This window comes from Schistocerca americana, chromosome 3 (genome assembly GCF_021461395.2).
Source record: "Schistocerca americana isolate TAMUIC-IGC-003095 chromosome 3, iqSchAmer2.1, whole genome shotgun sequence".
NCBI classification, from domain to species: domain Eukaryota; kingdom Metazoa; phylum Arthropoda; class Insecta; order Orthoptera; family Acrididae; genus Schistocerca; species Schistocerca americana.
In genome coordinates, this window is record NC_060121.1 from 383,799,555 (window position 1) to 383,823,435 (window position 23,881).

Sequence of the window (23,881 nt, forward strand, 5' to 3'; positions counted from 1 at the left end):
CTAGCTGCTCGTGGGACCCTCCTAGCAGGAAGGGTGTACCGCCTGGGAGTATTCACACCCATTCATCCAAAAGAATGAGAGAGGCTAGTCTTCCTGACAATTAGAATACTTTGGACTGCAGTAACAGGGCTTATGGAGCCATGAATAACAATGTTTTTCTGGTGCTAAAGAGGAAGGAGGGGACATTTGGAAAAGGGTCACCCTTTTATATCTGTAAGGGTTTGGAAGGCCTTGCTGGAACATTGAAATCTATAAAACTATTGCGTAATGGCTCATTGTTGGTCAAAACTAACAGGTCAAAGCAGGCAGACCATCTTATGAAATCACATGAAACTGGGTGACTATGATGATATTGTTGAGATGCATACCTCTCTCAACTCCAGTAAGTGTGCTGTCACATGCCAAAGTATCATGGACATGGACATAGCAGAACTGAAGCGAGAATGGGCATCCCAAGGGATAGTCAGTTTGGAGCAGCAAATGCGCAGGAATAATAGAGCAACTGAAAAGATTGCCACTTGCATTGTCACATTTAATTCTGAGACAGTACCTGAACATCTTATGGTGGGGTTCCTTCGACTTAATGTTCGGCCTTATGTTCCAAACCCTATGTGGTGCTATAAATGCCAGCATTTTGGCCATACAGCCGTGAGTTGTGGAGGTGAAGCAGGAACTGTGGAATAGCTGCTCATGATGCTGGGACTGACTGCCCGTCTCCTGCAATTTGCATCAACTGCTCTGGGAACCGTCCATTCTGGAGCCGAGACTGCCCTGTTTTTGCTGAAGAATGCAAAATACAGGAGATGAAAGTGACCAAGCGGATCCCCTATGCCAAAGCCAAAAAGAATATAAAGTGAAGAAACCCCCCTGTCTTTGCCACCCTATATTCTTCCATGGTTCTGAAACCTATTCCCAAGGCGGACATTTCGACACAGACGATGCCTAGTGTGTCTGTACCCACCACAAGCACCTGTACTTGCATGTGTACATGTTGAGGGAAAAAAAGAGTAAGGACAAAGCAATCCAGCCAGCTGCACCAGGAAAGACCAACAACAGTTTCGCAGCGAGCATCCAGAAGGTACAAGAAAAGCATAATGCCTCATGAGGGAGCTCGAATCAGCACTGACTGAGATTCATGACACAGCACCTGATCATGACCAAATCCGGTACTGCATGCTTTGACATTTGCCAGCAGGATCAAAGGAAATCCTCCTTGAATGTTTTAACCTGATATGGCAGACAGGCAACTTTCCCAACTCGTGGAGGGAGGCAATTCTGATCCTTCTCCTCAAGCCAGGAAAGGACTGCACATGTCCCAGTAGTTATTGGAATATCACTGTGTAGGAAAGACCCTGGAGCGAATGGTTAACCATTGTGTGGTCTGTTTGTTAGAGACCAGGCAACTCCTTAGCCACTCGCAGTGTGGATTTCAAAGATTTCCGTCTACTGTCGACAATCTGACCCTCCTAGAGGTAGCTATTCAGCAAGCTTTACTCTGTAAGCATCACGGTAGCGGCATATTGTTCGATATCAGTAAGGCTTCCGATACTACTTGGAGACACTGTATTCTCACACAACTGCATCAATGGGGCTTTCTTGGACACCTCTCCATCTTCATACAGTCTTTCCTGTCTCAGCGGTTTTTTAGGACCCGAGTTGGTGAAACACTGTCTATACGATTTGAGCAGGAGAATAGTGTTCCTGAGGGCAGTGTTTTAAGTGTTACCCTCTTTGCCATAGCCATCAACAGTATCGCATCTATGGTAAGGAGCCCTGTACTGTGCTGATTATTTGTAGACGATTTTGCTGTTTTCTGTTCATCCTCCAGTGTTGCAACAGTGGGCCATCAGTTGCAACTTACAGTGTGGGGGTTAGAGGAGTGGGCTGCAAAGAAGGGTTTTCGGTTTTCTGCAGATAAGTGTGTGTGTGTGTGTGTGTGTGTGTGTGTGTGTTCATTCATTTTAATCATTCTCATCGTCTTTTTAATTTGCCTGCCTTGAATATGGGGGACACCATCCTACATTTTATAGGCACAGTGTTGTTTCTGGGCCTCATTTTTGACTCCCAATTGTCGTGGTTACCACACCTGCGAGACCTGAAAGCCAGAGCACTGAAGGCACTGATCATCAAGGCACTGATCATCATCAAGTGCCTTTGCCACAGTTGTTGGGGAGTGGACAGGGTGCGCCTCCTTCAGTTTTATAGGGCTTTTGTGCATTCACATCTGGACTATGGTTGCACTGTGTCGGGATCAGCGAGGCGCTCTTACTTGCGTATCATTAACGCTGTCCATCATGAGGGGATTCGGATGCCCACGGGTGCTTATCAGACCAGTCCCGTGCCTAGCATCTGCACCGAGGTGGGGGAACTGCCACTTACCATCTAGCGCCAGCTCCTCATGATGTGTCAGCCATCTAAGTTCCCTGCAGCTCCAACTTCACCAGCACACCATACTGTTGCTCGTTTTCTCCAATCATCCAAGAGTCACGATGCCATTTGGGATCTGCGTGCAGCATATGCTGGAGTCAGTGTGGAGGAAGTACGAGCCCAAATCCAGTGTTTTAATCTCCTGTTGCCCAGGTTACTGGAGAGGCCCAGAGTGATTTTAGATTTGGTGTGGTACAGAAGACATAGCCTTTCTGCTTCTGTTTTTAATGAGATATTCTCTGATATTTTATCTGAGCACCACGATCGTGTGGCTGTTTTTACAGATGGGTCTAAGTGTCTAAGCAGGGGGCTCTGTTGGTTGCTCCGTTGTTTCCACAGATCATGTCCTCTAGGTCAGACTGCCTGCAGAATTTGTCATCTTCGGTGCAGAATTATATGTGATCTAATGAGCACTGGAGCAGATGAGACATTCTCCTAGTTTTAGATTTCTCATCTGCTTAGATTCTCTGAGTGCCCTTTACTCTCTCCAACAGTAACTCCTCCTACAACTAAGACGACTGGGAAAGGATGTGTCTTTCTGCTGGGTACCTGGGCTCATTGGAATTGTGGGGAATGAAAGGCGGATTGAGGAGTCAATGTGGTACGTCATGATCCTCTGGTATTTCGGTGTGCTATCCCCGCAATCTATCACCTCTCCAGCTAATTAGGCTTTTCTATATGACCGTGTACTTAACGTCTCTAATCTGTGAGGAAAATGCATCTACATGGAAGGATAATGCAAAACTGAGAGGAGATGACGACGTTATAACCGAATGGCCACAGCTCAGTACTTTAGCAATGATGATTAGAAACAAAGTTCAGCTAACTTTATAAATTTTTATTACGTAAACCAATTTTTAATTAACAGTAGTTAGTGGAAAATTTGGAAAAAAGGTTTTTAAAGTGTGTCATTAAGGAAAATAACCAATGGTCGCCAGTTACTCACCAGAAAGAATATAATTAAATTGAAATCGAACTTCATACTCATAAGCAATCTTAAGAAAGAATAGTTGCTGGCGTCATGACATAGAAACAGTATCTAATGCTCACTTTCAAGTACTTCACACTGCACATGTCACAGTAGTCAGATAATAATCAAATAGCAAACACATACAACATCTTGTATTAATTTTCAAAGATCAATTAAAGTGAGGTTGTTTACTGGCTGCGGACAAAAACTTTTTGTTACACATTACTCACTGTAATACTGACTGTCATAATTGTAGCAAGTAGAAAGATTGTTTGAATTTACTCATTGGTATGGACTGTCATTTACCTAGCAGTTCCTCTGATATTTCTTTGTAAAAAAAGTTATAAATTATGCCACAAGCTATAAGTTAGAAACTGTGCTTTGACAGTGAAATTCAGTGTCCAAATTACTGCCATTTTTTTATTACGAAAGTTACTCTTTTTTTTCAAATAATAATTAATACTGGCTTTTGCATCATTCTGTTTCTGACAACATTCATACTACAGCCAAAGATTTCGTTATTACATAATTGTCCAAAAACTGGAAAAATTTTCAGTTCATTTTCTGATTATCTCAATTTGCACAAAGGGATAGGATGGATACTACTTGGATAAGTTTACGTGACAATATGCATGAAACGAATGTTATTTAAGCAATAAAATTCCAACTACACTGGTCAGCCTATTACACTTCTAGTTTTAAGAAGTCAAGATCTTGCTTCATTTTGTGATGCCATTGGTTTATCAAGCAGCTTCATTTAGCGGTAAAACAGGCCACAGGTTGATCTTCTTGCCATACCATAGCCAATAACAATGGCCCACAGTACTCTTTGTGTTATGTGAATTACTCTTGCTGCATTTGTACAGTGCCCAATAAATGCCATACACATAGCTTGCCCACATTAAACATCCATTTCAGTTTTCACTGCTCCACACTTTGGACACAGACTTTTTCTCTCTGCACTTTAGCATAGTCATACCGGCGAATTCACACAACCAACCACAGCAACAGTCTCCTCGTGACTCCGAACTGCTACTTTCTTGGTGCACTCACATTCCCAATGATAATGCATTTACAATTTATTATACTCTTTGACAATAGCTTTTCCCTGAGTAGGCCAGCATGTCTACTTACAAAATGTTAACATTCCACGCTTATTTTCTTTCTTAAATAACAAATAGCATTTTTAACTTGACAACATATTTATGATTAATATTCAGCAAAATTAATAAAACAAACTTTGTAAAACACGTAGAAAATGTATGATCATCCACAGAGTTGTGGTGTTATAATGTGTCTAAGGGAAGACGATTGGTTGGCAGTGACCAATAACAAATTCCATGTCATCAAGCCCACAGCTCGACCGTGGAGTACTTTCTTCCAGCCATGTTGGCGGGATGAGGTCCTTCTTACTCTTCTTCGCATAGGCTACAGCCCTATGACTCATGGATTCTTACTTGGCGAGAGGACCCTCCAGTGTGTGGTGCTTGTGGCTTGCAGATCACAGAGTGCCACATTTTATTGGACTGCATTTCATCTGCCGACCAGCAGACTGCGGCGCATTTGCCAGTGGATTTGCTGTCTATTTTATGAAATGATCAAACAAGTGTGGTTAGGGTTTTTAAGTTTTGTGACTTGTCCAATGTTTTTAACAAGATTTTTAGGGAGATGTTCTTAATGTGTCAAAGGGTGGATGGCTCACCCTAGGTTTTTGTAAGTGATCAGCCAGTCACATTTCCCTGTGCTTTTCTTTTAGTTCTTTTGTGTTTTGTTTTTTCTGTGATTTAATTTCTTGATTAGCTCTCTTCCCTCTTAATTGGTTTTAATGCATGTGATACGGAGTGACTGTGTGGTCATTTTGATTGCATGCATGTACAACACTTTTAGTTCAGCTCCACATTCGTTTGTTTTTATAAGTGTAAGGGCGCTGATGACCTCGCCGTTGTACTGCCATCAGATCAAAACACACACACACACACACACACATACACACACACACACAGTGTTCCCATCCCAATAGCGAGAAAGTATGATCGCCCCAGTTAAGCACTCTCTGGAGATGGACAGTTATAACCCATTAAGTCTCACCAGTGTTCTCTGTAAGTTGCTTGAACGCACGGTGAGCTGGTGGCTATGTTGGCTCCTTGAGTCTTAGGGTCTTCTGGCTCCATCCCAGGGTGGTTTTCGCCGAGGGCTTTGCACTACTGATAATCTGGTTTACCTGGAGTCTGCCATCTGAACAGACTTTGCCAGATGTCAACACCTTATAGCAGTCTTCTTCGACCTGCAAAAGCCTTATGACATCACATTCGTGCTGCCTTACCCGAGTTGGGTCTCAGAGTGTGTTCCCAATTTTTATCCATAATTTCCCATTACACCATACGTTCCAGGTTCGAGTTGGTGCTTCGCACAGTACCCCCTGCAACCCCCCCCCCGGTCCCACATCTGTGAGAATGGGGTCCTGCAGGGCTCTGTACTCAGTGTCCTTCTCCGCAGTTTCATCCTCTTCGTATGCTCACAACTTTTGCCTCTGCTGTTGCTCCTCAAATGTGGGTGTTGCTGAATGTCAACTGCAAGGTGCCAAATGAAAGGCGCAGGTATGGGTCCTCACCCATGGCTTTTGGTTTTCAGCCTCCAAGACTTGTGTTACGATCTTCTGTTGACATTATACCATTCACCCACAATCAGACCTTACCTTGACGACAACCTACTCAATGTGATGGAGACTTTTAGGACTGGTCTTCAGTTCTCAGTTGACATGGATTCCCCATCTTCACCAGCTTGAGCGAAAATGCTGGCTCAACCTTAATACACTTTGCTGCCTGAGTAACATCAGCGGGGGTGCAGATCGCACTACTCTTCTGCAGCTTTATAAAGCCCTGATAAAATCCTTCTTGATTATGGGAGACTGTCATACAGTTTGTCATCGCCCTCAGTATTGCAGATACTGGATCCGATACACCACTGCAGGGTTTGCTTTGCAACAGGAGCCTGTTAAACTGGACCTATGAATAGCTTACTCGTGGAGCCAGTGGTCCCTTCATTGCGGATCAGGTGCCACTACCACCACCTTGTCAGTTAGCTACCCACGTTCGCGGGTTCTCTAAGTATCCAAACTACTATCTTCTCTTCCCAAACATGGAAATCCGCCTACCACAACAGCAGCCCATATCAGGGATTATGATCGCAGTCCACGTCTCATCCGTCCTCTTTGACCTTCAGTTCTTTACTCTTCCACCTCTCCTCTGGGCCCACTCACGTACACCTCCGTGATGCAGCCCTTGTCTTGAACTGTCACAAAGTCCAAAAGACTTGGCCCCTCCCGAGGCCCTCCGCTGCCAATTTTTCTCCATCCATGATGCCTCCCAAGTTTCAGAAGTAGTGTATACTGATGGCTCGATGTTTGCTGGTCATGGGGACTTTGCTTATACTCGGACAATACATGCTGAACCGTGTTCCTTACCAGATAGCTGTAGTGTTTTCACAGTGGAGTTGGTAACAATCTGTCATGCTCTTGAGCATGTACATTCCTGCACTGGTGAGTCCTTTCTCATCTGCAGTGACTCCTTGAGCCATTTGCAAGCTCTTGACCAGTGTTATCCTCGCCATCTCTTGGTCATTGCTATCCAGGATTCCCTGTACGCTGTTGAACAATGCGGATGCTCAGTGACCTTCACCTGGACCCCGGGCCACATCAGGATTCTGGAGAATGAACTCATTGATAGCTTGGGCAAACTGGCTAACAGTAAACCGACTCTTCAGATCGGTACTCTGGAAACAGATCTTCGGTTGGTATTCACCCTCAAGTTTTAGGAATTTGGAATACACAATGGCTCACTATGACTGATTAAGGAGGTTACGAATCTGTGGAGGTCCTCCCTGGAGGCCTCTCGCAAGGATTCCACCACCCGTAGCTGGCTCAACATTGGCCATGCCTAGCTGACTTGTGGTCATCTTCTCCACATGAGGATCCACCCCACTGTCATTGTAGTTCCCATTTGGCTGGATTATCCCAACCTAGCTGTCCTGCAGCGGCCTCTTAATCTTCTTGACTCACTACTCCTAGCGTCAGGATACAAAGCCTCAACGGCTGACTTAGTTTTACATTACATTTCTGAAGGGGACTTTTCCCACTATGTTTATGAGAGGGCCATTTAACCTTTTTGGCCCACTGAGGGGTTGGCAGAACAATCTGTTGCCTTCTGTACCCAGACCGGGTAGCAGCTGTCTGGGCTTGGTCATCCAGCCCAGTCCTCCCCCTACCTGCTCTTTTACTCTTCTTCCCCACTCTTGCGTGGTCTGTTGAAATTGGTCATTTTTCGTCTCTGTGTAATTCGCTTTCCCTGTCCCTGTTGCTGTCTTTCCTAGGCACTTTCTGAGTGGAGCACCCCTCTGATAAGTGGTTGGGGTGGGGGATGTATGCTTTCCAGGGCTTCCAGCTGCTCCCTAGATGGGGCACCTTGCCCAACTTCCTTCCTCTGCCTGCCCCCCCCCCCCCCCCCCCCCCCCCGCCCGTCTCAGTGTCGTTGACCTTTGGTAGACCTTGGGGTTTTGGGGTTTTCTTCCTCTCATTTCTGCATGACAGGCGATCTCTGATCTACAGTCACATAGACCTGTCTGTTCAAGGTAAAGGGGACTGATGACCTAGTGGTTTGGTCCCTTTAATCGTCCAAACAACCAACCAACAAAAACCCAGCCATGGTGCGTACCTTACCTTACCTAAACTGATCCTTTGCACTAAATAAAGTAGCTGACCCATCTGTGTTTTGATGTTTGTTCTTGTCAGTTCTTGGTGAATTACTTTTTTCACAAGTCATCTGTACTGACAGCTAGAAGGTCGACTTTCACATCAGCTCTGCTTTCACATGTTCTTGAGGCAACATAAACAACACTCCATAGCGGTCATTGTCCAAATTGTCTGTCATAGCTGCACTTGAACTCTCAGGGATTTCCTAACCTACAATGACACTTTTTAAATGAACTACAGACCATAAACTAATGCTATCTTTAGAAACTTTGTACACAAATTTCTTTCAGAGTTCCATGGTACTGGGAGTTAAGATTGCATTCCTCTGGACACCAAAACATCAAGATTCTGGGAATAAGCTTGCTTATTAAAAGGCTATGAGGCAGTGAAGTTGAAATCTATGAAGGTGGGGACAATGGGATCAAGTTTGCAGTTGACACTGAATATTCTGCTGTTTGTAATCTGGAACAGGAAACACCACACTATTGCGAGGAGCAATAAAAGGATCTAGGTCTTCCCTCCACCATTCCTGAAAGGAAGCTAAAATACTACTATATGTGGCTGGCTCCTGGTCACACTGTCAGGCGAGAGGATCAACCCCATTGTCAGTGGTTAATAACCTTTACTGTGCCCATACTTTGTTGCTTTATGGAGAACACTGAAGATTGAGGACTAATTACCTCCACTGTTAAGTAACAACACTCAAGAAGTGGATTAGATGTTACATTTTATTGGAGAGAGTGATTTATGTACCCTTATTTGAGGTTTGTCATTGTTGTCTCATAATTTCTTCTTACCATTCTGTGACACGACCATTCTCCCAATATTCTACAGTTACTGCAGGGTGGCCGCCACTCGGAAGCAGAAGCTGATCATCTGCAAGACAACCCCAGAGGAGTCCAACTGTTTTCAAGCAGTATGCTTCCACCATTTCACTGTAAATGGTTGCAGTACATTTGCTCTATTTCTTTTCTGGCTCTGTGTCTAAGATGGCACTGCAAAAGACCAAATTGTTAAAGGAATATGGGACTGAGGACTTGCTGTTTAGGCCCTTTTAACTCCACTGTTGGTGTGTGTAGCAATGACTGAAAGATTAAACTTGACATAGTAGTTAATGGAGCCTATGTGTACGAACATTAAATACAAACTTTGATACAAATGTAAGAAAAGTTGTACCTGTTACACTGACAAAAGGTGATTTTAAGATGTAGAAAATAGCATTGCTGCTAAGAGTTGAAGCTATTCAACATGATAGTTCATTTGAACACCACAGTGCTTTACTAGGAATGGTTCTCTTGGAGGTGGTATGCTGTTGCCTTTCTACCTTTATACTTGTGCAGCCAGTTACAGAGGGACCTACAGTTTAATGTGGGCCTGAATTACAATTCTGAGATATCTGAAGTATATGATAACAATGAACAGGCTACAAACATTCCTAAAAAAACCGATGGCACTGCTCTTATTTTTTATTTTTGCTGTTAAGTAGATGTCTCACACAGCAATGTTGGCAGTAATATTTAATGCATAACCACAGAACGCACAAAATATCAAACAAAATATGCCTTAATCTCAAAAGCTTACAAGATATTTGCCATAGCAGTAAATATAGTTGTCCACCATGCAATAAAGAGACAAAGCCATTATTCAAAATAATATGAGATGTATGCACCTCTGATCACTGACTGTGTAGTGAATTGTTACTTGCACTTTGCAGTAAAGGCATCTCAGCTGTTTTTCATGATAAAATTCATTTGCTTCAGCAAACGCCTAAAAAAAGTAAAATAATATTGGAGTTGTAGTGGCAGCAAAATGGGTTGCACGTGATGCATCTATGCTCTGTCACTGTAAATCTGCAAGACATATGCTCGTGCAGTATGCTGCCTTACAAGGCTGTTTATGTCTCAAAAAGCGCCATTTGATGGTCATAAAGCTTTGAAAAACGTGGTAAACTGCACAACAAAATATGATTAAACCATAATTAAACCACGAAAGACAACAAATGGCTTGTTTTATATTGTAAAGGAAAAGTGCCCTTGCTGGCACTATCCTTTTTATCAAATTTAAACCTAATAGATTGTATAAATAACTTACATGTACAGCTTGTCCACAGCTAATGGGCAATTGATGGTACTATTATTGAAGAGATAAATTAACAGTTCATTTACTGAAAAATGGTTTCACCACTTACAGTGCAGCTGCAGTGAATAGCTAAAGTGATGTATCCTCAGTTTGAATCGAACACCATTTCACCTTATTCATAAAACAAGTAAAGCTACTTGAGAATTTCAAAAGTGGCACCTGGAGGGGTAGGAAGAGTCTTGCAAGGGAATGATTCAATACAACATGTCGATACCTACCCTGAAATTTTTTACAAAGGAAGAGTACACTGAAAGATATGCACCGGCAAAATTTTAGTTGTTAAGGCACACTTCAAGTATATCTTTTAAAAATGTTAAAGTTATTCATTCTTTCTCCACAAAGAAACAATTATAACAGTGGTTTTACAGCCCTTCTTGCCTAGAGTAAAATTGGCGATCAAGCAGACAACCGTGACGAAGATGTAGCACAAAGTCCAGAGTACACGCATGCAAGTTTCAAGCACTTAACTGTAACAAAAATGTCTCAAATAGTTAATTTTTTGAGTAACTTGCATTTCATATTGACAGCTAAACTGTTGCACATGTAATTGTTACACACAACCAGCTGAAGGAAAATCAAGGTAGAGTATGATGTTACGTTACAGAGAACTTCCATCAATTAGTACTTTAATTTGTATTACATTAAATATTTTACAAAAATGCCTGTAGCACAGTTCTTATAACTTAGGAATAATGTATATTTCATTAACAATGAAACAGTCCTTAGTTTATTCCCTGCAGTCTTCACAAAAATGACATGTCTATTGGATGACAAAAAACAAACATTTTCCTTACACCAGCCACAACTGATAAAAGAAAAATTAATGAATTCAGGTGCTTCACAGTAATTACTAGTTTTATTCAGACACAACTGGAATGGAGTAAGAAATGACCGTGGCCACTGTTTTGCGTATTGTGCTGTGTATCAGGCATACTTGTCAAATTCGTAAAATGTGGTGATGCAAACGGACAAGGCATAAGTGACTAAAGTTTAATAACACTGTTCCATTGATAGACCTGAAATGACAAAGAGCTAACAGAAATTATACTGCCCAGCAGATTCCTGAGAAATGCTTAACGCTATTGGATTTTATTTATTTATTTATTTATTTTTTAATCAAGAGTCTAAATCGCACTTTTAGTTGTGGGTGGAATCTGAATTATGTTAAGTCTTTTTATTGTCCTCTTCAAGACGGGAGTGTTGTTATGTCCAGGACAAGAATCCAACAAAGGAAATGGATTATTTTCTGCAAATGGTGAGAAGACATTTCGGATGTAACATTCAAAAGTATTCTCTCCCATTGCCATCCAGATTATGCAATTTTTGAAAGTAAACAGTATTTTTTTTTTTTTGTCCTAATGTTCCTGAAGATAGATGTAATATTGCAGAAACAATAATCCACTGATACTTATCACCAGCATTGTTGCACACAAATGTGTCACAGTATTCGTTGACTGCACAAGCAACTCTACTTATAATTTAGAGTGCCCAGTCTCGCAGATCTCCTTTGGTAATGGTGCATTGACTCTCACGAGGAATACTAAATTTTTCAAGTAGTATTTCTTTCACACTGTAATGAGTTGCATATTTTGTACTTCATGTAAATCTTCCCTCCATTTATACAATTCATGTACAGATTTTGCTAAATGAAACCGACTTTGCACACTGATTTTGTATAACTGTTTCCTCCCTCCCTTGTTTAACTAAAAAAATTTTCCCTTTTCTTTGTGACTGAAAGCTATTGCTGTACATGTTTCCTTTGGGCTTGGAAGGTACTCTACTTTTGTTTTGCACTTTAATTAGCACAACAGTCATCATTCAAACCTCAATTCTTGGAATAGTTATTTCCAGTTCCCTTCAACGTTTCCACAATTGCTACCAAAATGTTGTTATCATTCGAAAGAATGTTCAAGAAATTAAACAATCGAAAAACCAGGCTGGAATGTAACAAATTGTGAAAAAGAAAGTTGCTAGTCACCATATAGCTGAGATATGAAAATGGCATTTGTTCTTTCATTTAAGGCTAACCGACTGATGACCTTCTTCAGTGTGGATGCACACGATTTGCCTGAACTCTTACGGGACTCGGGGGGGATTGTCTGCCGCGAGTAATCGGTATAATGGCAGGGGCACTATGAATATAGTGTGTGAACTGTAAGTTGAGAATGTGGGTCTCACGGGGAGCGTGCCAGCGATAAATCCCTGCAGTCGCACTATCCTCTGTGCCCTCGGTGGCGTGTAAGCAGGAGATCCCGGGTTCGAGTCCCGGTCAGGGCACACCTTTTCAACTGTCCCCGTTGATCTATACAAACACCAGTCAGCAGCTAATGGTATTGATTTAATTGTAATTTCATACAGCGGAGATGTTGAGTCGCAGATAGGCACAACAAAAAGACTGTCCAAATAATAGCTTTCGGCCTGGAGCCTCCGTCAGAATTACATGGTAAACACACACATACACACTCACGCAAATGCAACTAACACACACATGACTGCAGTCTCAGGCAACTGAGGCCACACTACAAGCAGCAGCATCAGTGCATGATGGGAGTGGCGATTGGGTGGGGGTGATGAGGAGGCTGGGGCCAGTCGCCACTCCCATCATGCGCCAGTGCTGCTGCTCGCAGTGTGGCCTCAGTTGCCTGAGACTGCAGTCATGTTGTGATAAAGCAAGCTGGAATATTTTTACTTCCGCTCGTTTTGCCACCTGCCTCTTTAAAATTCATTTTTTTCACTTTTAACTACAGCAGAGTCCGGTAATCCGAACGTTCGGGTAATCCGAACGTTCGGTTAATCCGAACGTTCGGTTAATCCGAACGTTCGGTTAATCCGAACGTTCGGTTAATCCGAACATGAAAAATGTTAGCCTAAGTATGGAAAAGTGTGGTAAACTGCTGTGCATACACATTATTTTAATTAACACAGTACAGTAAATATGTATTAGAAAAATTGGCAAGAAAACATTATGTTTAAACAATGCACAACAATGAAAGAAAAGCTGTCAAACTTACTAAAATACAGTGGACATTTTATCCCTACTTTTAGATGACAAAAACTCTGTCATTGCTTTTTGACGCATAGTTGGCGCATAGTTGTGCCATCATCTCATAAACATCAATCAGCAGGTGTAGCAGTGGGCTGTTGCTCCAAATAACGTAGCGTGAGGTCAAGGGCGACTGCTGTGTCACTGTGTGGCACCAGCTCTCCTTTGCCGCTTTCAGGCTCATTGTCACTTCTCACAGCAGTCCACTTCTTCCTGCTCTTGACTCACAGCAGCAACTAAATCAGCATCAGTAAGGTTCTCCACACATGCCCCATCCACTCACCTATGTCTCCTTCACTAACTTCTTCACATCCTGGGATTGTCTGTATCATTTGTAGTAGATTCTCCTCTTCATTTTCAACTAGGTTGTCCTGAAATTCAAGAGATGTACACAGTTCTCTCCACGATTTTCTCAGAGTATTTTCTGAAATATTCTGCCATACCTAAGCGGCCCCATAAACAACATCCTTCACATTGGTCTTTTTTATTTTGTCCACTAAAGGGATGCTATCATCTTGGATCAGCAATCTTAAAAATTGTTTTCTGTAAATCAGTTTTAATGTTTGCAGTATGCCCTGGTTCATCGGCTGTGGAATGGTGTAACATTCAGCGGCAATAACTTCACCAAAATTTCTCCATAACATAATTTCTCAGTGCTGGGGTGAGATGGCGTGTTATAAATAAAAAGGATTGTACAGGGAGACAAACGGTTTTCCTTAGAAAACCGTTGAACGGAAGGAACAAACTGGCCGTGAAAGCATTCTGTGAACAATTTACCATCCGTCCATGCTTTTTTCTGGTTGCGATAATATACGGGCAGGGACTTCATGTTGCAGTTTTTAAAAGCTCTGGGCCTATCAGATTTGCCGATCAGCACTGAAGGCAGCTTGTGACTACCAGCAGCATTGCTACACGCTAATAAAGTCACACAATCTTTGCACATTTTAAAACCAGGAGCATGGTCTTCTGCTTTTGATGCCAGGCTTTTTGTTGGCAATGCCCTAAAATTAAGGACAATCTCATCAGTGTTATTAATTTGTTGGGAAGAATACTTTCCCTCTCTTATCATTTTTTCAAACTCACCAAAGTATTCCTTCGCTGCATCATGATCAGAAGAATGCTTTTCTCCAAGCAATTGGTAGCTAACGGATTCCATGACGTGTTTTTTATCTGTCCAACCAACTCGTACTCACACTAAAAGACTTATCACCATTCATTAACTTGTTCAGGTAAACAGCCTTCTCCTGAACCAGTGCTCCACTCAAAAGAAAAGAGCTTCATCCACTTTATCGTACTGGGATTGTTTCAAAGTCTGCTGAACTTCGAGTTGCCAGTTTAGATACATTTTCACCATTGTCTATCCACTTCAAAGCATTCAGTTTTTCTTTGAGAGTTAACATTGTATGTTTCCGTTTACTCATGATGAAAATACGTACACCACTACATCTGAAAGAAAACAATACAACTGTTATGCATGCCAGTGATTGATAACCAACATAACCAGGCACTTTGCGAGCCAACTGGCAGTGCACTGACCTCAGACACTACAAAGTTCTCAACAGTGCTCAAAAACAAGGGCACGGAGTGAGAGTGAGCCATTGTTCCCATTTGTTACGATGGTGTACCTATATATCTGCTTGGTATACTTCATTCTAGAAACTCGTCACCATAATTCTGGTTAATCCAAACAAATCGTTAATCTGAACAAGGTCTGGTCCCAATTAGTTCGGATTAATGGGACTCTAGTGTAATTACCATTAACATATGTGAGTATAATCTGCATTTTGTTGAAAGAGAAAGGGTGACTCTCAGTTTTAAAGAATATAACACCAGATCTAATTTTTCCTTAGTTTATATATAAAAACAAAGATGAGGTGACTTACCGAACAAAAGCGCTGGCAGGTCGATAGACACACAAACATACACACAAAATTCAAGCTTTAGCAACAAACTGTTGCCTCATCAGGAAAGAGGGAAGGAGAGGGGAAGACGAAAGGAAGTGGGTTTTAAGGGAGAGGGTAAGGAGTCATTCCAATCCCGGGAGCGGAAAGACTTGCCTTAGGGGGAAAAAAGGACAGGTATACACTCGCACACACGCACATATCCATCCACACATACAGACACAAGCAGACATATATATAAGGGCCCAATTTTTGGTCCCGAGACAGTCAGTCCACGGCCGAGTTCCAGATGAGAAACCTGTGTTGGTTAGAACAACAATAATGCATCAACTTAACTGTGAAATAAGTGTAACACAGTTAGGCCATGTGTTGTCCTTAGTTTTATGTATGTAATTGATTTTCTAATTTATTTTGACTATTCCTAGTTAGTATCTTTTGTTATAGGGTGAAATCAGTAATTGTTTCGTAACTTAAATTCTATTGTTGACTTATAAACAATGTTCTGTACTAATTACAAACATATGGAAGATGAATACTAGTAATCTTAAAGAATCTATTTGGCTCTATTTGAAAATATGTCAGCAAAGCCAGCCCTTAATTAATTCCAAAGTAATTAACAGGTTTGTTCAAAGTATTGTTTGCATACTTATATTTGTTAATTTCATGATTTAAACAAATAATTCAGCCTAACTCTTGTGGTAAAAGAAACTGTTAAAAAGACAGAATTTTTTGATGTATTCAATTAATCGAATGAGTTAAGTTTTAATTGTAATGTCTGTAAATTAAACATCAAACAATGTGAAGTGTCAGTACCTTTTATTGTGAGGATATATAAGGGCCCAATTTTTGGTCCCGAGACAGTCAGTCCACGGCCGAGTTCCAGATGAGAAACCTGTGTTGGTTAGAACAACAATAATGCATCAACTTAACTGTGAAATAAGTGTAACACAGTTAGGCCATGTGTTAAAACAATAACAGTGTCTGTTTCATACATGCATGATTATTCCGAAAGAACTGTGGACTATGTGGTTATGTTTTTTACTGCTTGTAGATGTTCAACAGTAAACTATTATAGCAGTATGTGGATGTTCACCTGCAACCTATTAATGAGGCTTATTGAAAGTTAAACAATATGCACTGGCCATATACCTGTGTAATATTGGGGTTGTAAACAGTAAAAGACTGTGAAACGCAACTGTGCACCTGTCAGCTACATCATTTACAGTAGACAGTACTGCACTTCCACCCCCTATTTTTTCAGCTAGTACATTGACACCGAGGACAACAAACGAAGAATTAAAGGAGGAGAACTATCACAATGTGTGTTAGAGTTGCATTTGCGTGAATGTGTTTCTGTGTGTCTGCCGTCTAATTCTGACAAATGTTCAAGAAAGTAACATATGTAGGTCTTCGTAGGTGATTTCAATTGCATAACACATTCTTTGTATTTCACCTTGACATAGCTGAAAACATTAATTGGGTTCCACATTACTGTAAAACTCTGGAACCTGCACAAAGAAAGATGCTATTAGCAAGCATATACAAAAAAATCACAAAGAAAGTTAATTTGGTTTTATTTCCATTGTTAACACTAAGTGATACTGCAAAGGCAACTGCTAATTATTATGGAAATTAAATGAGTTGCAAATTCAAGTGAGCAGTTACTGTGAATGATCGTGTCAGAGAAACTATCAGTGGAAACAAATTTGCTTTACAACTTATGATTGCATTGTGCCTGGATTATCTTTTTATCAATGTACCATCAATCAGTGATATGTGCCTGCCATGTTGGCGTGCGCCTTCTGTAGCTGTGGCAGGGCATACATTTCTCTAGCCACCTGGTGAGTCATGAATTTGACAAATTTCACTATTAAAAAAAAAAAAAATACTTGTGGTATGTCTTGGCAGTTGAAATTTTGATATTGTGTTTCTTTCAGTGTATTCTTCCAGTATACAAAATTTCAGGGCAGGTTTTGACATGTTGGATTGGACAGTTCCCTTGTCAGTTGGCAGAAACTGGAACACACCTGGCAAACAATACATGTAACAGGTGACAGACTATTTATTGTAAATTAATGATTGGCTTGTTATGTAAAAAAATACTTTCATGTAAACATTAGGTCAGTGCAATTTGTTCAAAGATTTTATAGTGACTAATTCCATTCCTGGACTGTAGTTCTGGAAGTTCTGCAAAATATCCTTCTATGGCTGCCACAAATTATATATTGGACATAAAATGTTTCACAGCCGTAAATTACTTTTCATTTGGGGATTAAGCTGAAGCTGGAAGGCTGCCAGATTTAGTGACTAGGGTGGATACCAAATTTTCCAGTGCCAAAGTACTTTTGTAGACTGGGTGCATTGTCCCAGTTAAATATGATTTGTTTGCACTTCAGACCTTTTAACAGGCCATTTCTCTCCAAATGATTTTCGTAAAATTCAATTACTGGTTCACTTTTTTTTTAGTAACCTACTAGAACAACTTCATTTGCATTTCAGAAAACATAGGGCATAACTGTTCCTGGTGACTGAATGTAACGACAACTTTTTTTGAGTTATAACCACTTTCTAATAGACAACTGCCATTTTATTTGGAGTGTAAATGGGTGGAACTGCATCTCTTTCACAAAAACAAATGTGTAACAGTTACCATCTGTATTCTGTAAAATGTTATAGCAATATAAAAAAAATCCAAACACTGCAGAGAAAATTTGCTTTTGATCTGACTTCTGGCTGTTTTTATTTTGATTGTGTTGTTTTTATGTCACGGTAGTTTCATAAGGCTTATTCTTTCATTCTCTGCTGTTCTTGAATCTAAACCCACAATATTCACAGATATACAAGCGACGCAAAAATTATTTAGTAATTTGCCAAAGATTTGATGTAATTGGAAATACTGCCACTAATGTCAGAGTACTGATTTCATTATACAACTGCTTATTCATTTATTTTTTTATGAGCCTTTGAGTACCAAAGAGCTGCAAATACTGTGATTAGTGCTACAGACAGGATGTCTGTTTACTCACTGGCAATGTACACTACCAGAGTAACGTTGTGTGACAGGCTTATGGATTAACCTTTGTACAGCTGAGTTTCATAAATTATTATATGTATAAACGTGAATGTAGAAAATGATAGGGCTGGTAGACTGGGTCATAACAAGGGTATTTCACATGTCATTGAACAGCATCACAGGCCGCCAAGAAGCCGATTGCCAGATCCACATAGTTTTACTGCCATCCACAAGTCCCTACAAGAGACAGGTTCACTTGAGGTATTTTTCCACTGGAATATTATCGTAACGGCACAATGTGCATTCAAGGCCTACTTCAAAACCCGGTGTATTCATTTTGTGTTAACAGGTACAAAGGCCTGACACAGTCATCAATGCACTGTGCATAAATAAGGCTTGAAGAGAAGGCATCAGCACTGCTGCTGCCTCCTCACACCTTCAACAAGCTCACGGTGTGTTGCATGAGAAATGGGTGTAAGCAATTCCACAATTTGGCAGTGTGGCATGGTGATTTGCACCTCTACTGCCTTCAAAAGGTTCAAGCCATTAACCCAGACAATTTTCCAAGTTGAACTGAATTCTGTCAGTTGTTTTTGCAAAGGTGTGCTATTCAATTAGATCGTGTACTTTTTACAGATGCACAAAGCCACAATCAACAAATGCAGGCCCAGGAAAATCCGCACGCCATCTTTGTTCGTAGTCACCAAGATCGCTGCTGTCAACATTTGGGCCAGCTGGGTAGGTGATAATCTGGTCAGTCCGTACATGTCCCCTCGGCAACTGAACACAAATATGTAATATTTACACAAGAAATTCTATTAGAGTTGGTGGATCATGTTCCATTCAACGTGCAATAGCGAATGCAGTACCAACACGATGGTGCACCTGCACACTTTACATATACGGTGTGAATTCGTTTCAATGAAACCTTTGGTGAGAATGCCAGCCCAAAACAGCAGGGAACCTCCACCTTGCTGCACTTGTTGGACAGTGTGTCTAAGGCGTTCAGCCTGACCGGGTTGCCTCCAAACAGGTCTCCGACAATTGTCTTGTTGAAGGCATATGACACATCGTTGAAGAGAACATGATGCCAATCTGGAGCAGTCCATTTGGTATGTTGTTGGGCCCATCTGCACCGCACTGCAAGGTGTTGTGATTGCAAAGATGGACCTCACCATGGACGTCAGGATTGAAGTTGTGCATCATGCAGCCTATTGCGTACAGTTTGAGTCTAAACACAGTGTCCTGTGGCTGCAAGAAAAGCATTATGCAGCATGGTGGGGTAGCTGTCAGGGTTCCTCCGAGCAGTAATCTGTAGGTAGTGGTCATCCACTGTAATACTTGACCTTGGGCGGCCTGAGCGAGGCATGTCATCAACAGTTTCTGTCTCTCTGTATCTCCTCCATGTTCGACCAACATCACTTTGGTTCACTCCGAACCGCTTGGACACTTCCTCTGTTGAGAGCCTTCTCCTGGCACAAAGTAACAATGCAGATGTGATCAAACCGCGGTATTGACCGTCTAGGCATGATTGAACTACAGACAACACGAGCCGTGTATCTCCTTCCCGGTAGAATGACTGGAACTGATCGGCTGTCGGACCCTCCTCCGTCTAATAGGCGCTCCTCATGCATGGTTGCTTACATCTTTGGGCAGGTTGAGTGATGTCTCTGAACAGTCAAAGGGACTCTGTCTGTGATACAATATCCACTTTCACCGTTTGTCTTCAGGAGTTCTGGGAACCGGGGTGATGCAAAACTTGTTTTGATGTGTGCATAAGGCAAAAGAGTGAAGGACTATTTATATAATGATGAGGTATTGTATATAAAAGGAATTGAGCTGTAATGCAAAACACTGGAAATTGTGCATTAACAAATTTTTACCCGTGTCACAGAAGTTAACTGATGTACAATATTAGTCTGTCGAATACATCAAATATAAAGCTTTTTTGAAACTCTTGCATTAACTATTCAGTTCTGTCTTGAATACACAATTGTATGCAATGGGAGTTGGAGGAGGGGGGAGGATGATGATGATGGTTTTGTTGTTAGCTTGCATTCAGTTTCTGATCTATTTTGGTTGTGTACTTGTGTGTATATGTAGCCATGCCACATGAAAATGTAATCATATTCAGCACAGTATCTTACATAATGTTAATTTGATTTTCAGACTGGGATTTATCTACATGTTTAGACAATGAGTGCAGAAGAAAAAATTTACTAAAGCCTGAAATATTAAATCAATGGATTGATCTACGTGCTACTTACAAGGTATTTAAGGAGCTCTCCTGCTTTATTACTATATGTTGTACAAAATTCAATACACGTAATGTCTATGATTTCAGGCATTTTACAAGCGTCAGCCTAAGGGTTTGAATGGCGCAATGTCAGAAGTTGGGCTACAATTTAAAGGGCGCCAGCATTCTGGTATTTCTGATGCCCGGAATACTGCTGCACTTGTGCACCACTTGGTTAAAGATGGGGCAATCCTGAGTATTACAAAAGTTCTTCAAGCAACCCTGCATACTGTAAGGAATCAGTGAAATTCATGCAATGCATTTTTTGAAAATAAAAATTTTATTCTTTATAAAACTCTCTTTTTACAGAATTATAAGAGTGTCCTTACAGGCAGTGATGTACAAACAAAGTATTCCATACATGATTCAGTGACAAGGAAAGGAATGGTTCCACAACATCAGAGTGATACACCTGTTTCATCACGGCAGAGAAAAATATCAGATTATCAAGGAACAGTGGGGAAAATGGTGAAAGGTTCTTTGTGGCACAACATGACTTTAGCTAAAGGAAATACAAATTCAAGGGACCAAGTCATATTAAAGAACTGTACCATGTTGGGGGAGCGTACTCCTCTTCAAGTTATAAATCGTCCTGCATCTGACAGAACACAATCTCCCAAGCAAAAACCGGGTGTAAGCAACAGGGCAACACCACCTTTATGTAACTGTGGCAGAAGAGCATTACGCAGGATAGTGTCAATGCTTGGACCCAATCAGGGCCGTTCTTTCTTCATTTGCTCTCACAGAAGAACACTTGGTACAACTCGAAAATCTGGTTGTGGTTATTTCAAATGGGTACAATGATTTTTGCTTGTGACAAATGTTCAGATATATTTTCCTTTGCATTATTTTTAAAAGGGTACAATATCTGTTGCCTTAGTTTTGGAAAGGCAATTAGAAAGTCAGGATTAAATCTTCTCACAGCTTAAGGCAAGTGTCCACTAATTAATAACTTCTGCAAGTGCTTGCTGAGGTGTTTACATTAGAACAAAAACTTGTGCAATTTTACTACTGCAGCTTCAAGTTAATTTCAGGAACTTGCGGAAGTGTTTAAAAAACAGAGGAGCTGTCACCGTTGTTGTTAAATAAAATCATTACAACAAGAAAATTAAGAAAACGATCTAGAAACATTACTAAATGACAAAGTTTGACGAATTCACTCAGATCAAAAACTTGCAGGGAATGTTGTAACCCAGCTCGTGTCTATTGGAGGCAACAAAATATACAAAAACGGGATTAAAAATGTGGCAAGCTGTATCATCAGAGATGACCTTTTAATTACTCTTCAATTTTTGCAAGCAGTATTTATTGTAAGAGTATTGTAACTGTTATTAAATGTTACTGTGAACAATCGGCTAAAATTTAAAGACACCGGTACTCCCATTCTGGTGAAATAAAGTAAATGCCACTCATGGATTAGGCTTAGCTTGTGAGAGCTGATGCACACCTTTATTGTAATTCGCTTTAGACTGTTACAAAAGTGCATTTTTTGTTTTGGAATTCATAACAAAAACACTTGTGGCATACTACAATAAAATGTGCAAAATATTCTGTTTTAATTCAAAAGAAGTCACAACACCCCGTGTCATAAATAAAATCTGTGAGTCAGCACTTTGTCACTTTTTATGCTGGGAAAAGTGTAAGTAGTATCAATAGGAGAATTCATTTCAGGAAACTGAAATTACAAGGAGACAGAATGGATGGCCAGTACTGACAATACAAGCAGATACATTATTTGTAAGTTTACTTTCCTCCTTAGGTGGCTTCAAAGGTTAGGATTCATGTTTTTATCTGGTTTTAAATGAATGTATTGTCAGTGCTGGAAATTCATCTCCTGGAGGTAAGTACTGTCCTACCAATTCTGTTTCCTTGTAAGTATAGAAAAATGTACATATCATGCAAATACTTTAATAGAAATAATAAAATATGAATTTATTTAAAGCAGTGGTCAGTTAACATCTGTGTTCCATTTTCTTTCTTCAAAAGCTAATAATACATGTTCTAATTTGCCACATTGATGTTATTTATCGTAGAATAACAATTTAATATGGAATTTCTCCTGTTGTGTAACACAGCTAAAAATTCAGGATACTTATGGTTGTACATTTAAGCTGTAAATTAAGAAAAGTGATTAAATAATTCTTTGTATTTTTGTTAACATTCAATAAATTGAAAGATCTGTGGACCAATGAAACAGTCTTGACCTATCACCCCTCCTCCAAAGTTTAAGTGAAAAAAATGTCTAACCATGTTTAATATAATATACTAGTTCAAATGAAGTCTTAATGTTCTATAAGGTATACAATCATGTCTAAAATAACTAGACATTTATAAAATTGTAAAATACTGAATTCTGTGCATTTTTGTGAAATATGAAGCTACATGATTGTACAGAATCTACTTTAAGACAGTTTCTAATGAAACCTTATTTTGAACAACTTGTACAGTGACAAGTATTCCCACTATAGTCTTTGTGTAGCACAATATCAAAAATGTGGCAAGCACACTTTTCCAGCAAACAGTTCTGAGATTACGGTGATCCACAGAGCTAATACAAATAAGATGTACGAAACTCCTACTTGGTGACTGTGTGGTAGCTGATATGGCTGCCCACCAATTTCATCAACACTGAATCCCATTGGGAAGATGACAGCAGCGAGGCAGAACAGAACCACTGAAAATATAGGATTTACATGAGAATACAAAATCTGAGGCAATACTCACTTTAATGAGTGCATTTATTTTAAGAATATCTCAAATGATTTACACATAAGATTTTTAGTGTCAAAAGAACAAAACAGCTTTATCCTATCAATTTCAATCTTTCTGCTGGGATGTGATTATCAAGATAATTCTTAACTATTGTTTTGACAATTTTTGTCCATTACAATGTTTAAATCTATAAAAAATTAATTTGTGCAGAGAACATTTCAGAATGATGTCATCTTTTACAATTCATGATGACTGAAAAGACCATCACGAAGCATTTTCTGTGTCTGTGAAGAGTACAGATAGACTGGTGTGCAAATGTTAACGACAAAAGTAACTTTTGCATGATGTGTCACTGCCAAGTAACTTAGCTTGATGAATCTTGGACCATATGTACAAAAAAATGCTACAATATTTCACAGGAGGGAACTGAAAGAAATACACAATGATACAAACAGAAATGACACTTTTATTGAAAAACAATAACTACATGATGGTTGCCTGGGGATTACAAAAGGCAGGACATGGATCTTAATTTGGTGTGTGATCACCATGCATGGCAATGCTGCATGCTTTGCAGTGTGCTTCCATACTTGGCATAAAATTGGTAAGCAGTTCTTGTGGTAGTGCATTCCA

At 40.3% G+C, this 23,881-nt stretch overlaps 2 protein-coding genes across 3 annotated transcripts in view; one reads left to right on the forward strand and one right to left on the reverse strand.

The window, feature by feature from the left end:
- LOC124605154 (ERI1 exoribonuclease 2-like) overlaps positions 1 to 22,725 on the forward strand; it is a 44,853-nt gene extending 22,128 nt beyond the window's left edge. Inside the window, exons 3-5 of the mRNA XM_047136635.1 lie at positions 20,410 to 20,510; positions 20,585 to 20,767; positions 20,846 to 22,725. Coding sequence (XP_046992591.1) covers positions 20,410 to 20,510; positions 20,585 to 20,767; positions 20,846 to 21,340 — 779 coding nt within the window. The 3' untranslated portion in view covers positions 21,341 to 22,725. The remainder of the gene's footprint in view (positions 1 to 20,409; positions 20,511 to 20,584; positions 20,768 to 20,845) is intronic.
- LOC124605155 (uncharacterized protein C16orf52 homolog B) overlaps positions 22,440 to 23,881 on the reverse strand; it is a 74,475-nt gene continuing 73,033 nt past the window's right edge. For both annotated transcript variants that reach the window (XM_047136637.1, XM_047136636.1), the window contains exon 3: positions 22,440 to 23,210. In XM_047136637.1, coding sequence (XP_046992593.1) covers positions 23,023 to 23,210 — 188 coding nt within the window. In that variant the 3' untranslated portion in view covers positions 22,440 to 23,022. The remainder of the gene's footprint in view (positions 23,211 to 23,881) is intronic.